General features: G+C 32.4%; 2 protein-coding genes across 2 annotated transcripts; both read left to right on the top strand.

Moving 5' to 3' along the window:
* Window positions 1-2,564: 2,564 nt before the first annotated feature.
* LOC122583120 lies at window positions 2,565-6,289 on the top strand. Its single transcript, XM_043755554.1, has 9 exons — window positions 2,565-2,583; window positions 2,670-2,780; window positions 2,869-2,967; window positions 3,068-3,301; window positions 3,397-3,835; window positions 4,032-4,428; window positions 4,536-4,863; window positions 4,970-5,387; window positions 5,650-6,289. The coding sequence occupies exons 1-9, from the start codon at window positions 2,565-2,567 to the stop codon at window positions 6,287-6,289; spliced, it is 2,685 nt and encodes an 894-aa protein (XP_043611489.1).
* Window positions 6,290-7,484: 1,195 nt separating this feature from the next.
* Window positions 7,485-8,069, top strand: LOC122583119 (ATP-dependent DNA helicase PIF1-like). The gene has a single exon (XM_043755553.1). It carries the CDS (start codon window positions 7,485-7,487, stop codon window positions 8,067-8,069), a length of 585 nt encoding a protein of 194 aa, XP_043611488.1.
* Window positions 8,070-14,654: the final 6,585 nt, after the last annotated feature.

The raw sequence follows: 14,654 nt of genomic DNA, 5'->3' as shown, positions 1-14,654 counted from the left end.
AAGAGTGCTCAGTCAATTTCTTCATGAAGGATGGCCTGTCATTGTTGTGTTGGTGCCCAGCAAATTGGAATTGGTGACGGTTACTTTCCACATCTTCATTGTCGCTCTCAGTCATGTAATCCGCTGACAGACTTGGTTGAACACTAAGTGGTGCAGTCCTGCCTGTAAGATGAATACTCTGATCATAATGTAAACCCTAACTTATATCTAAGCAAACATCAATTAATAATGTAAACTTAAGTTACTTACATACTGGAGTAGCTACAACCGATCCAACACCAGCCTCATTAAAATAATCAAACAAATATCTCCATTCACCAAGATTTGTTAACATAATGTCACCACCCATGGTAACTTCATGCTCATAGCAAAGATTTGTCCACTTTGGACCTGTAAATCCCACCGCACGCCAAGTGGTTCTCTCTACTACCTCTTCTTCATATTTAACATCAGGATCAAAGTCAACAGGGATACCATTGATGGTATAGTCAATTTCATCTTCATATATGACCTGCACGTCTTGAATTTGAAGAGGTCCAAAGATTGTAGCAGTCTTGTCAGTATCACGATGAAAGCGGACATTTAGGTCATCAAGAAAGAACAATGGTGGATGCTGGTCAGATTACAATTTTCAAGTTATAAACATATAAAGAAATCCTATTTGTACACAATTCATAAATGAGTTAAACAATCAAAAACTAGAAATTTGAGGACCTCTGCATGTGTAGTTTCACCAGATACTTCAATGATACATCGTTTGACATATTCATCTCCATTGTCATCCCTCAAAATCTGCTTGCCAGCACCATCAAACACAACCACATCAAAACTGTGGTGGTTCCATAATCTGAAGCAAAGTTTTTGAGTGTTTGGTTGGATACAAGTACTATGGAAATCTTGCCAAGCACCCCCAGTTAGCATGATTTTGTTATTTGCAAAAGTTACGACACGCACTATGTAAGACCGGTAGTTGCAATCCACAAGCCTAACTCACTTGCATCCTGGTGGCAGTGTGTTCTTAACCACTTTTGGGAGTACCTAAGTTAACGCCAGAATCATGTTATATAAGCAATTTTACAAATTTATAAAGGGTGTGTTCAATATGTAAAATGTCCACTATATTTTTAAAACTTACCAACAACTCTGACAAGTTATCCTTATTCGAGACATCAACAAGAACTTGGAAAGTTATCTATCGACAAAAAGTGTGGGTGGGTTCCAAGATTCAATAAATCAAGAATAGGTTAATTCAGATTTTGGGACCATTTTAACATTCAATAAACAAAACACAGATTGGTTTATATTCATATATTATATACCAACCCCACTTGTGGTCCTATACCCAAAAAATTCAATGACCAAAGCTATCAACACATATACAACTGTTTTACTCATCCATATAAAAAACTACCCTACAACAAACTTATATTAAGGTATTACAAGTGCGTATACATATAAAAAACATAACCCAAGATACCAAAAATCTAATTAAATATAAACAAAATCACAAACCCTAACTGATTAACTACTTTATATTGTATATATATATATATATATATATGACTTTATATATCTGTATATATCCGAACTACTATAGCAGAAACATGCATAAGAAATCAAGACAAAAAATAAAGATATGTTGTACATCAAACTACCCAGAAAAATACCAACTAAATGTAATTAGATTCAATGAAGGTAAAACAAATATTAGATTGAATATATCGATTAGATCTTACTTGATTCTCCATTCTGTTTTAGAGAGGACGTTACAAATTAGATAAGATATGAGATTGAATGACAATGTACTTGTGTGATTCTCATAAAGAAGTTAGTGTTGGTAGATATTTTTACATTTAACACATTTTATAATATAATAATTGTTTTAATATTTGAGAACAGAAACACAATGTAACTAAATAGTAACTACAATTACATGCATGAACTATTTAGTTACCATCACATCAACTTAAAGACACATGGACTTAATAAATAAATTATATATGAAGTGGGAAGTGTTTAGTCAACAAAGTAAAACCAAAGAAGTACAACTTTAAACAAAAAAATAATCATACCTCACAATTAGTATATATATCTGGCGGCAATTTCAAATACCTCAAAAATTGTATGGAGTTTTTGAAAACAAAAACAACTAAAGTTTACCAAATAAACCTTTTACATATAAAAACAAATATCCTCATTCAAATAATTTAAGTTTCTAAAAGAATAACACAAATGTTTTAGGTGCTTTCATTTTAGATTAAAAATGTTTCAATCTCAAGCTTCTATAAACCGGAAGAAAAGGAAGAATTGTTTGGATGATCGTAGAAACAATGTTGTTAATCGTTCTTCTCCGACACAGCACCATCCAATTACAACAATTCCTTTGTCAAATATAACCAATGGTATGTTTTCAAAGATTAAAACAGTTTATTAGTAGGTGTTAAATCTTATAGTATTTGAATTAATTTAAACCTTTTTAACCCCAATTTTGTTTTTTGGTATAACAAGTTCAAACCAGGTTTATTCCATCTACCAGGAATAAGTACCAAATTTTCGAGAATACAATGAAGGCTCTAAACAATGGTAAGCTAATTCGTGTCAAATTAAGTTTGTCCATTGCTTACATTTGACATGGTCACCTCTAAATTCTAATCTGAAGTCTTTTATAGGTTCAGGTATCAGTTCCACTTTTGATTTTGGTAGTTCAAGCAACAGCAACGTAACACCTCATTCTGGTACTTACCAAGCTACTACTACCCCTTGTTCAATGATCAACAATGGTAATATAAGTTCAAAATGCATTTTCGACCTTTTACTTATCAGTACTGTACATTTCTTTTTAACATAAATGTACTAATATATTTCAAGGTACACAAACGAATCTTAATTATGCTATGAATGCATTTAACAATCCAATATCAATGTGTTCTTCCAGAAGTAATTTGCCAAGTTCCATTGATCCTCTAGGTAATTTTAATAATTAATTCCACATTCAATTACTCAAATGTGTTCAATAAAATTAGCTAATTGTGATTTAATTTTACTAACATTTTTTTTTATATTAAAGTTCCTTCCACATCAAAAACAACCACCTCTGTTGGACCTAAATCATGTAGCAACAAAGGAAAGCAGAAATCGAAAACCTCAAATAAACAAGCTAAGGCGCCTGTAAGAAATGTAAATAATCTTCACAAACAAAAATCTCAAGTTTTAAATAATATTCAGATTCCCAGAATAGATGTGGAGATTAATGATGATATGTTGGATGATTCATATGACAAAAGGAAAGGTCTTTCATTAGGTAAGTCTCATTGTAGTATATGAATATAAAATTTTTTGAGTCTAGACAATTACTTTCTCTCTAAATTAAATTGAATTTTGGCCAACTAATTTCAGCTTATAAAGATCATGGAGATCAAATATACGAATGCTCAAAGTGTCATGCACTGCTTTGGGAAGCAGAAATGTTAAGGGGTAATCAGAATGGCAAGAAAACTGTGTATAGTTTTTGTTGCAAAGGTGGTGATGTGGAGCTACCACCAGTTGTGAAACCTCCACCTGTGTTGTACAATTTGTTTTCGAGCAAGAATCCGATTGCCAATAATTTCATGAAACATATAAGAGCATATAACATGATGTTTTCATTCACATCTATGGGAGGTAAAGTAAATCAAGGTTCTTTAAAAGGAAGAGGACCTTATGTCTTCAGATTACAAGGTCAAAATTATCACCGAATGGGTAGTCTGCTACTTGCGCCAGGTGATCAACCAAAATTCTCCCAACTTTATATATTTGATTCTAAAAATGAGGAGGCGAATAGAGAAAGAGCTATTAGGTAAACACCCACTTACAATTGTGATATATAAATACTTATAAATTTTCTACAAGTTAGTTTCTTTAAACAAATATTCTTTTCTTGAAAGTTCTGGTACTAAAAGCTCAAGCCCCCCCAAAAATGAACTAAAACGTGATACAATCAACATACTAAAGCTGATGTTAGATGGTTGCAACCCTCTTGTCAAATCCTTCAGGATGGTAAGAGATTGTGTTAAAGACAATGAATTGCAAAATGTAAGTCTAAAACTTATTGCCAACAGAAATAAAGATGGTCGAGTTTACAATTTGCCAACAACTTCTGAAGTTGCTGGATTAATAATCGGTGACATAGATTCAGTACGTGATTCATGGGACATTATTTTGAGAAAGCAGTCTGGTGGTCTTCAAAGGATAAGTGAATTGCATCCTTCATATCTAGCTCTTCAATATCCACTCCTCTTTCCCTTTGGAGAAGATGGTTTTCGGCTAGGTATCAAGCACAGAGGCATCGCACAAGATTCACAGAAAAAAAGAACAAAACTTACTATGAGGGAATACTTTGTTACACAATACAAGACAGACCTGGGGAGTACTCATTGTTACTTCATGCATGTAAACTTTTCCATCAGTTCTGTGTTGACGGTTACACAATGTTAGAGGTTGATTGATTGTCATACGTAAAAGGTAACCAGAAAAAACTCAGAATTGATACTTTCCAGAATTTGACAACAAATATAGAGAATGGAACCACAGATGCCGCATCGACTGGTAAATGTATACTACTTCCTTCTTCTTTTACCGGTGGGAGCAGGTACATGATGCAAAAGTACTTAGATGCAATGGCTATATGCAAGTCAGTCGGCTATCCAGATTTGTTCATTACGATTACATGTAATCCCAATTGGCCCGAGATTTACCGTTGTTTAGTTGATAAAAATCTCACACCCGAAGACAGGCCGGATATACTTGCTAGAATGTTCAAGATAAAATTGGATGAAATTATAAAAGACTTTGTGAAAGAGCAGTTCTTTGGTCCCGTACAAGCAGGTATAATATACATATATAATTAAGTGTATTCTAAATTGTTGGTTATTTGTAACAAAATACAATTATAATACTATATATTTAATAATTGATTTTTCAAAACTTGCAGTTATTTACACAGTGGAGTTTCAAAAAAGAGGCCTTCCTCATGCTCATATTTGTTTGTTCTTAGTGGCCTCAAACAAATTTCCACGTGCAACTGATGTAGATAAATACATTAGTGCTGAAATACCAAACGAAAAAGAAGATCCAGAATTGTATGTGCTTGTCAAGCAATTCATGATGCATGGACCTTGTAGAGTTGATAATCCCGACTGTCCATGTCTGGTTAAAGGAAAATGTACAAAGAATTTCTCTAAGAAATGGAAGGATGAAACTGCTGTGGATTCAGAAGGGTATCCTGTATATAGACGTCGAAATAATGGGAATACCATTGAAAAAAATGGTAAGACTCTTGATAATGGAATGGTTGTCCCTTATAATGCTACGCTTCTGCGAAGATACCAGTGCCACATTAATGTGGAATGGTGCAATCAATCAGGATCAATTAAGTATTTGTTCAAATATATAAACAAAGGTCCGGATCGAGTTACAGCAAGTGTGTATCAAACTAATACAGATTGAACAACTGATAACAACCAACCCAAAGATGAGGTTAAAAATTACTTGGATTGTAGGTAATTCTTATAATTTTCTTAAACTGTTTTTGGTCATTTCTTTTGATAATATCATGAATGCCTAAGCAATAAAGTATATAACTAATATTTGTTTCACCTAATGTAAATTAAGGTACGTTTCTGCTTCTGAAGCATGTTGGATAATTTTCGGATTTGATATTCATTACAGACATCCTCGTGTGGAAATCTTTCCATTTCACAAAGCAAATGAACAAAGCATAGTTTATGATGATGAAGCACAACTATGTGATGCGGTTTCGAATCCAACAGTCAAACGTTCAATGTTCCTGGAATGGATGAAATTAAATGCGGAAGATAAGTTTGCCAGAACATTGAAATATGTGCAAATTCCTCAGTTTTATGCTTGGATACGTAAGACTAGGAAATGGCAACGAAGAACTGTGGAAGGACATGGTTCTATAGGGAGGATATCCTATGTCCCTCCATCCCTTGGTGATGTATACTATTTGAGAATCCTCCTCAATCATGTTGTTGGACCTCAATCATTTGATGCACTCCTTACTGTCAATGGACGTAAATGTAAAAGTTACAAAGAAGCATGTTTCAAGTTGGGCCTTCTAGATGATGACAAAGAATATGTTAATGCAATTTTGGAAGCATCTCATTGGGCAAGTGCATCGTATCTCAGGACTTTCTTTGTCCAATTACTACTTTCATCCTCTGTAGCCCGACCAGATGATTTGTGGAAGAAAACATGCAAAGTTCTAAGTGAAGATATCTTACACATGTAAAGGAGAATCTTAAATTCTCCAGGTAATTTCATTAACTCATTGCATACATGTTTCAATGTAATTATTGAAAATAAATTATTTAGATAAGAAATTTTCTAAGACGAATTATCAATATTAAAGGTCTGGAGCTTCCCGAAGAAGTTATTCTCAATCTCTGCCTTTCCTATATAGAGCAATTGTTAACTAACAATGGCAGTTCACTCAAAAATTTTCCAGATATGCCTTTCCCTGATACTAATTATGTTTCATCACTAAATAACCATTTAATTGCCAATGAAATGCTATATGACAAAAGGGCTTTGACTATCGAACATCAGCAGTTAGTATCATGCTTAACTGTTGAACAAAAAAGTCTTTATGATACGGTTATCAATTCGGTAAGTAAAAACGAAGGGGGAGTTTACTTTGTTTATGGATATGGAGGCACTGGAAAAACTTATCTTTGGAAGACTTTGACAGCAGCCTTACGTTCAAAAGGTCAAATTGTGTTGAATGTTGCTTCAAGTGGAATAGCATCACTGTTACTAACTGGTGGACGTACCGCACACTCAAGATTTGTTATTCCAATTAACATCACTGAAAGCTCAATTTGTTCAATAGATCCTAGCAGTGAGTTGGCAGCATTGATCAAACTCACTAAATTGATCATTTGGGATGAAGCCCCTATGATACATAAACATTGTTTTGAAGCTCTTGATTGAACAATGAGAGATATTCTACGATCAACCCAACCCAATAGCGAAGATCAAGTTTTTGGAGGGAAAGTTGTTGTATTTGGCGGTGACTTTAGACAAATCTTGCCAGTTATACCAAAAGGAACCAGAAGCATGATTGTCAATGCAAGTCTAAATTCCTCATATATATGGCACCACTGTCAAGTTCTTAAATTGACAATCAATATGAGGCTAAAACTTGGAACACAACAAACTAACTTACAAGATATTCAAGAATTTGCTAAATGGATCTTAAAAGTCGGAGATGGGGTTGTTGGTGCTCACAATGATGGCGAAGCAGAAATTGAAATACCAAAGGAATTGTTAATCACTGATTCAGATGATCCCCTTCAATCACTGATTGATTTTACTTATCCAAATATGTTGAACAGTTTGCAGGATCCCATGTTTTTTAACAACGCGCTATTCTTGCACCAACTCATGATGTGGTTGGAACTATAAATGAAAAGCTGTTGGAAATGATGTCGGGTGAGGAAATGACATACTTAAGTTCTGATAGCATATGTGAATGTGAAGATACTAATGCAATTGATGCCGCTTTGTTCTCACCAGAAGTCATCAATGGACTTAGATTGACCGGATTACCCAATCATAAGTTGGTGCTCAAAGTTGGAGCCCCAGTAATGTTATTGCGGAACCTAGATAAACAAAATGGCTTGTGTAATGGCACACGTTTACAAGTCGTCAGATTGGGAAAACATGTCATTGAAGCCAAAATCATAACAGGAACAAACATTGGCACTCACACTTTAATCTCAAGATTAAAGATGACACCCTCTGATAAAAGGATTCCAGTTAAGATTTCTCGAAAACAATTTCCTATTTCAGTTTGCTTTGCTATGACAATAAACAAGAGCCAAGGACAATCACTCGATCATGTTGGTTTGTATCTTCCAAGACCAGTTTTTAGTCATGGGCAATTGTATGTTGCGGTCTCGAGAGTGAAAAGCAAAAAAGGATTGAAAATTCTAATACAAGATGAAGACTTCAAAGTGAAGAACACAACCACAAATGTTGTCTATAAAGAAGTGCTTCAATGTTTGTGAAGATTGAAATCTGAATATGAAAGCTTGTAGTTTTTTAATTGATGTAAACATTTCTGGAGCCTAATGCACATTCAATGACTGTTACTTTTGATTGTTGTAATTCTGCTTTCTAATACAATGATCAGGACACTTATTTTGTAAACAGGTGATTATCAAATTCACATCTACTGGAAAGCCAAACTTGAGTACTCAAAATACAAAGTTCAAATCATTAGTTCATTACACAACACTAAATAAAGGTTAAAAAGTATTCAACATCCAGATTAAATAAACACTTGAAACTTAAAAAAACATCATGCTACTAATACATGCTTCCCTTAACAAACATCAAGTACAATTACTTCTCTAGGTACACATTTTTGAACATTCAATGCAAACCTTATCCAATTAGAGACCTTTAACTTTGTTCTTTCAATAAAAGAAGCCCAATCCATCACCACAAATAGGTAGCTTTTGTCACCATACAACTGCCTATCAATGCACAATTCCAATGACACGGTGAAAACCATTTGACGATAATGAAGAATAACCTGTGGATAAGTGAACAATTTGTGTGTGCTAACAAAGATTGTGGGCACAGCCTGCAAAAAGAAAGCTTTCTTCTACTTAATCCACTACCACCAAAACTTTGTTACATCAATTGTAAATATACAAAGAGCAGTCATTTTAATTATCAAAAAAGCTGGGAAAAGCATATAGTGTTTGTACCAGAATGGGTGTTTGCACACCATGATATTGAATCTTTTGGAAAAAAATAGGGGTTAAAGTCTTCATGTTTCAAATGATGACCCCTACACTGATGGTTAATATCTTCATCTTTGTAAACCAAACACAGGTGATCATCTGCAGCTTCTTCAACATCTATATTCAAAAATCAAGTAAAATAACATAACTCATAAGTCTGTTTATCCTCATGCTAACAACTGATACCACATAACTCAAGTAGAAGTTAAAACTTACTTAAAGCAAGCGCATCTTCACCAATCCCATGAGTATTGAATACATCAACCTTGAAAGTCAGATTCTTTAACTTTGTCAACCTCATAAAGTAACCAACTTTAACATTGTTTTTACAACAAAAATTGGTCCAAGAAAGACCTTCGAAACCACCTGCAACTCTTTCTTCTTCACCAACACCATGAAAAAATATTTTGACATTATCTTCAAACCTTTTGCCAATAACCTTGGTAAAGGTTTCATCATAATTTGAAACACTTGCATTTAACTCCCACAACAACAATGGATAAAATAGCTACATGGAAAAAGGGATTTTATGACATACACCACACAATCACATAAACACATAGATAAAAAGATATACTTAATTTGAATATACCTGCTTTAAATATGTAGAATCAGTAACCTCAATTATACAACTGGAAATCCTAGAAGAATCAGGAATATCCTGGTACTCCCGACCTTCTGGACTGAAACAATCAACTTGGAATGTTTGCTTATGTATCCAAGTGAAACATAATCGACAGAAATCTTTATATGGTCGAGATTCCAAAAACAAACCCCACTGCCCACCATGAAGCTTTACACACTCATCTTCAACATATTCAACTGAAACATAGTACCTACGCTTAAGGTAATCGACCAATTTCAATTTCTTGCAATTTGCTAGTATGAACCTCGTGAACTCTTTAGGTAAAATCTATATTAAATAAATATACACCACACAAATTATAAACAAATAACGGGTTCTTCAATCACTGTTCTTAATATTTGAAATCAATGATAACCACAATGTATACTTACCAAACCTTCAACAAAGTTCCTATCGTCACCCAACCAAATGAGAAATTGGAAATCCAAATGCTGGTATTCAAATAAAGAATCATTAGGAACAGAAAGTATTTATGTGTAAAAGAAGTCATCAATTTTAACTAATTGGTAATTCGATATGAATCTGGATCTACAAAGGAAACCAAAATTAGGGTTCGAAATCAGCTACTACAATTGTGAAGAATTATTGTAAATACAAATACTAATTAAAGAACAAAAAAATGGCAAATTCTTACCTCAATCGACATCTTCACTAACAAAGTAACTATCGAATATGGAAATTAGTTGAAGCAAAAATATGTGCAGTTTAAAAAAAAATACAATCTATATCGATATATATGGAGTGGTACAGTATATGATTTAATTTAGTAATTTTCTTTTAAATATAATTACCTAAGAGGTATATATTAATAAGATAAAAAATTTAAAGGTTTATTTTGTTTGACAAATGATGGTCATGAAATGCAAAGTATTTTTTTAAAAAACTATTAAAGTACCATTGTCATAATATATAAACAGATATAAAATTGTATGTCCTAAAATTCTTTTTTAACAAATTAATGGTTTAAAAAAAATAATTAAATATTTAGGTGGCTTATATGATTACCATTGTTGATTTAAAATATAGTTCTATTGACGATGTATACACATTTGATAAATAATTTACTAATTATTGGTTTATTCATAATCTTATTAATTAGTTTTTATCTAATATATTAAAATTCTAAACTAATTAATTAATTTTCTCAAAAATAATGTTGTATCAATTTACTAAAATCGATTTTTAAAAACCTACCTGCGTTTTTCGCGGGATAAAAATCTAGTTTATTTATATAGTAGCATTTCTTTTCTTAGACATCCGCTAACAAGTTAAATGTTTTGTTTATGCTCATCGGCTCATCGCGCATATGATTACTCGTGAATCCGTGATCAGTTAGTAGATGAAGAGATGGGGTAAAAAAGAAGAAAAATTACACACATACAATAAACAACTATACTTCAACCTTTCTTGTATTCCTTTGTAATCAAATTTCTTCCACGAAATTTACAAAGTATCTATGAACGGGACCACATATTTGCTTTACTAATATTAATCACGGGAAGAACAACGTACTTTTCGATTCGTACATGGTGTCCATTATACTTTTTCATTGATGATGTTTACCCACATACTTTTTTTTTGTACGCAGTTGACCAATATTACCGACTATCACAGGTGAACCGGTCAACTTTGGGTCAACCGTGTACAAAAAAAAGTATGTGGGTAAACCTCATCGATAAAAATGTATGATGGGCAACCGTGTACAAATGGAAAAATACCTTGGTCTTTTCGTGATTAATCAAAAAAAATAAGTAGTGATGTATGGCTAAAAAAAATCTTATGGATGATCTCGCATACTTAATACATGCGAATCTTTCTTACTAAAAAAGGACTAACAACCAAATATTTCATACGAAACCCAAAATACAAAAATTTTAAACATTTTGACGTTGTGGATGTTGCATATCATTGCAACCCAATAATAATGAATGTTGGTGCCCGACTTGAAAATTTGTTTTTTCTTTGTAACGAGGTCTTAAGACCCGTGCGTTGCACGTCCGGGATGAATTATATTATTTTCATTTTTAACGCGTGGTTTAAAAATGATCTATATTAGAACGATGTTGAGTTGTGTGTAAGAGTATAGCTATAATATGAACATAATTATGAAAATAGAATGTAAGGAAACAATTGACAATATAATATATAGTTGTGTTGATTAAAAAGTACATGTTTACGAACGTTGATTAAAATTGGATTAATCACGAGAAGACCAACATACTTTTCCATTTGTACACGGTTGCCCATTATACTTTTTTATTGATAAGGTTTACCCACATATTTTTTTTTGTACACGGCTGACCCAAAGTTAACCGGTTTACCTGTGATAGTCGGTAATATTGGTCAACCGTGTACAAAAAAAAATATGTGGGTAAACCTCATCAATAAAAAAGTATAATGGGTAACCGTATACAAATGGGAAAGTATGTTGGTCTTCCCGTGATTAATCATTTATCATAATATACTTGCATTCAAATAAGAATCGTAACAAACTTCTCTTTTAAGCATATCTACCAATAAACTAAAACATGATTAAATCATTAATTAAACAACACTGGGCACATTGTCCTTTTAGTCTTATTTTTATTCTAAGAATTAAAATTATTAGATTAATATATTAATAAATCATTTATATTATATCTCTAATTTCCTAATTCTAATACAAGTTTCCCTATTGTACTAAATGTCAAACGCCTACGCAATTTCAGTCTTATATATACACCTATTTAATTTATTTGGTAATTTATACATATGTACATATTTAGAATTAACTAAGTTTTTCATCAAGAAGTTTTTTCAAGATCGAATCAACAGTTTAATTCAAGGTATTGTAGTAATTTGATTAATAGTAATATTTATACTTTTGTGTTTTTGATTGCTTATTGGATAATAAACTTATATTTGTATTATGTGTATGTGTGTTTTGTATGAACATATGGTTTTGATTTTGTGTCTTTCGAATACATCTTAAACAATAACCAACATGATAATCAAATTATAGGTATGTTTAAAATATCTTTAGATTTAAGTATTTAAAATCAAGTACAATAATATTTATGAGTCACCGTGTATCGCACGAGTATTAGTACTAGTTAGTTATAAAAGGCTATTACACATTGTATGCATACAGGTTTGAGGGGTTTTTACATGAATATATTCTTCACAGTTATCTAAAATTTTGATTTTTTATTTGTCGCACATTGTCACTCATTGATAAGTCATAATTAGATATATATTAAATGATCTAAAAATGATTATATAGATTATTTTTATATGGAGTATGCGTATATTTTGTGAAATTCAGGTTTGTATTAAAAGGATAAAATACGACTTTAAATGGTGTTCAAATGAAGCTAGATTGTTTGAGTATTGCCATAAGCTGTTTACGACCCAACAAAGATGTGCAAATTGACAAGTTGAAGAGTTGCGTTGGTATAAGCATTTGGGCCGTGGTTTACTATCAGCCCAACATCTTTGTTTGGAATGGACTACATAGATTAAGGAAACAGAGGCCCATTAGTGAATTTATAGCTTTTGGTTTTGACGTCGGCTGGAACTTGGAAAACTCATGTGGGCGACAAGCTAAAGAAAAAAACTATATATATTAATTGCATGATGAGGAAGTCGACATATCCCTTGCGCCAGAATTAATTTTGTGGGTTTTTAAAAGTTCGAAAAATCACATAATATAATTCGGCTGGCAATTAATTCGAGGGGGATTTTGGTCGACATTTAATATCATTCGACATATAATTCTCTTTGGCGGCTGACATATTTTCGGACGAACAGAAAACATACTTTAAAAGGAAGCAAAATGTTAAAAACCTATAAAAAAATTTTAAAATTTTATAAAAAATTTAAAAATACATGACAAAATTATATTTGAAGGGGGGCATTGGACCCCCTTGCCCCCCCTTTAGTACCGCCCATGCGCGAAGCAATATGCCACCATCGAATTCATGGAGCAAATCTTATCAATGGTTGGTGATTCGAAGATGATGATGTCCGGCTAAAATTTTTGCAAGCTCTACCGATGAACAATTGTTAGTTAATTTTACTTAATGAACTTTACTTTCAGTCTCGCAAACATTGTTTCTTTTTAGATTATAATCCATATGACTGATTGAGTATTTTTTATTCACTATTATTTGATTTGGATTTTCGTAAGACAACTTATTGCGAGTTAATGATTTGTGCCGAGTCCGCCTAGTTTAGGGATTGAGACAGGTCATATAATTAACATAGGTTGTGCCCAAAATTGTTCTTGCCAAATAATAAAATTATGTCTATGTAATTTATAATAAATACTCGGTAAAGTTTATTAGGTAAATTAATCGAGACTTTTGGGATTCGGGAGGGATGCACTTTTTTTTATTATTGTTTACAAGTTCTCTTTTTAATTTGTCTTGTTTTATTATCTTTAAGTCTAGTAATTTAGTTAATTAAAATTAGTTTTTCTTTTTCTTTTCAAAACCAAACAAAAATTCTTAAAACTTGACTATAACCACAGACGCTCATCGTGGGAACGATATCCACTTATCCTATCTAGTATAAGGTATTTAGATTTATTTTTGATTGATACTTCGACGTCGATCACTCATAAGTCATAACTCCAACTAATTTTATCAAATATAAGTGTTATTGGCTTATTTCCTAGAAATTACAAAGTAGGTGCGTGAAGTCTATCGAAATAAAATTAATCCAGATATATATAAGTTGTAGGGGGAAAATAGGAAAAAACATAGGAATTGCGAGCTATGAATTGTAGAGTTTGTCAAAATCAAAGATTCATTTTCTAAGTTGCATTTTGCATGGCTGCACCAAGACATGTTTGAAATTGTTGGGTATAAAAGATTCATTTTTTGTCTTCATTAGAAGTTGCTTGTCTTCTTTTTGTTTTTTAAGTTTGCGTATGCACGTTTGCACGAAATTACGTAGCTACTTACATTAATGGACTCGGCGAGACGGCCACGCGGTTCCTCATAAAACTGGACCAGGGGTCTTGTTAGTTGTTAGTTTATTACTTACTACACAATACACGATGTAGAACGAAAGCTGTGATGGTGATAGTAGTTATTTAAGAGCTAAAGATAGATGTCGTAAATTAAACTCATTAAAATTATTATAGGTATTTTAAGTAAATATATAAATTATTTTAAGTGAAAATTTTTAAAATAATAAATTAATATAATATT

Source organism: Erigeron canadensis, chromosome 9 (assembly GCF_010389155.1).
Source record: "Erigeron canadensis isolate Cc75 chromosome 9, C_canadensis_v1, whole genome shotgun sequence".
In the NCBI taxonomy this organism is placed as follows: Eukaryota; Viridiplantae; Streptophyta; class Magnoliopsida; order Asterales; family Asteraceae; genus Erigeron; species Erigeron canadensis.
Note: the sequence above shows the minus strand (reverse complement) of the source record. Positions and strands in the feature narration are given on the sequence as shown.

Excerpts from the sequence above, each read along its gene's own strand:
- LOC122583119 (XM_043755553.1), top strand. The coding sequence starts at position 7,485 with ATGTCGGGTGAGGAAATGACATACTTAAGTTCTGATAGCATATGTGAA.
- LOC122583120 (XM_043755554.1), top strand. Across the intron at positions 2,968-3,067 it reads AAGTTCCATTGATCCTCTAG|TTCCTTCCACATCAAAAACA; the intron begins GTAATTTTAATA and ends TTTATATTAAAG. Across the intron at positions 4,429-4,535 it reads CTCATTGTTACTTCATGCAT|AATTTGACAACAAATATAGA; the intron begins GTAAACTTTTCC and ends GATACTTTCCAG.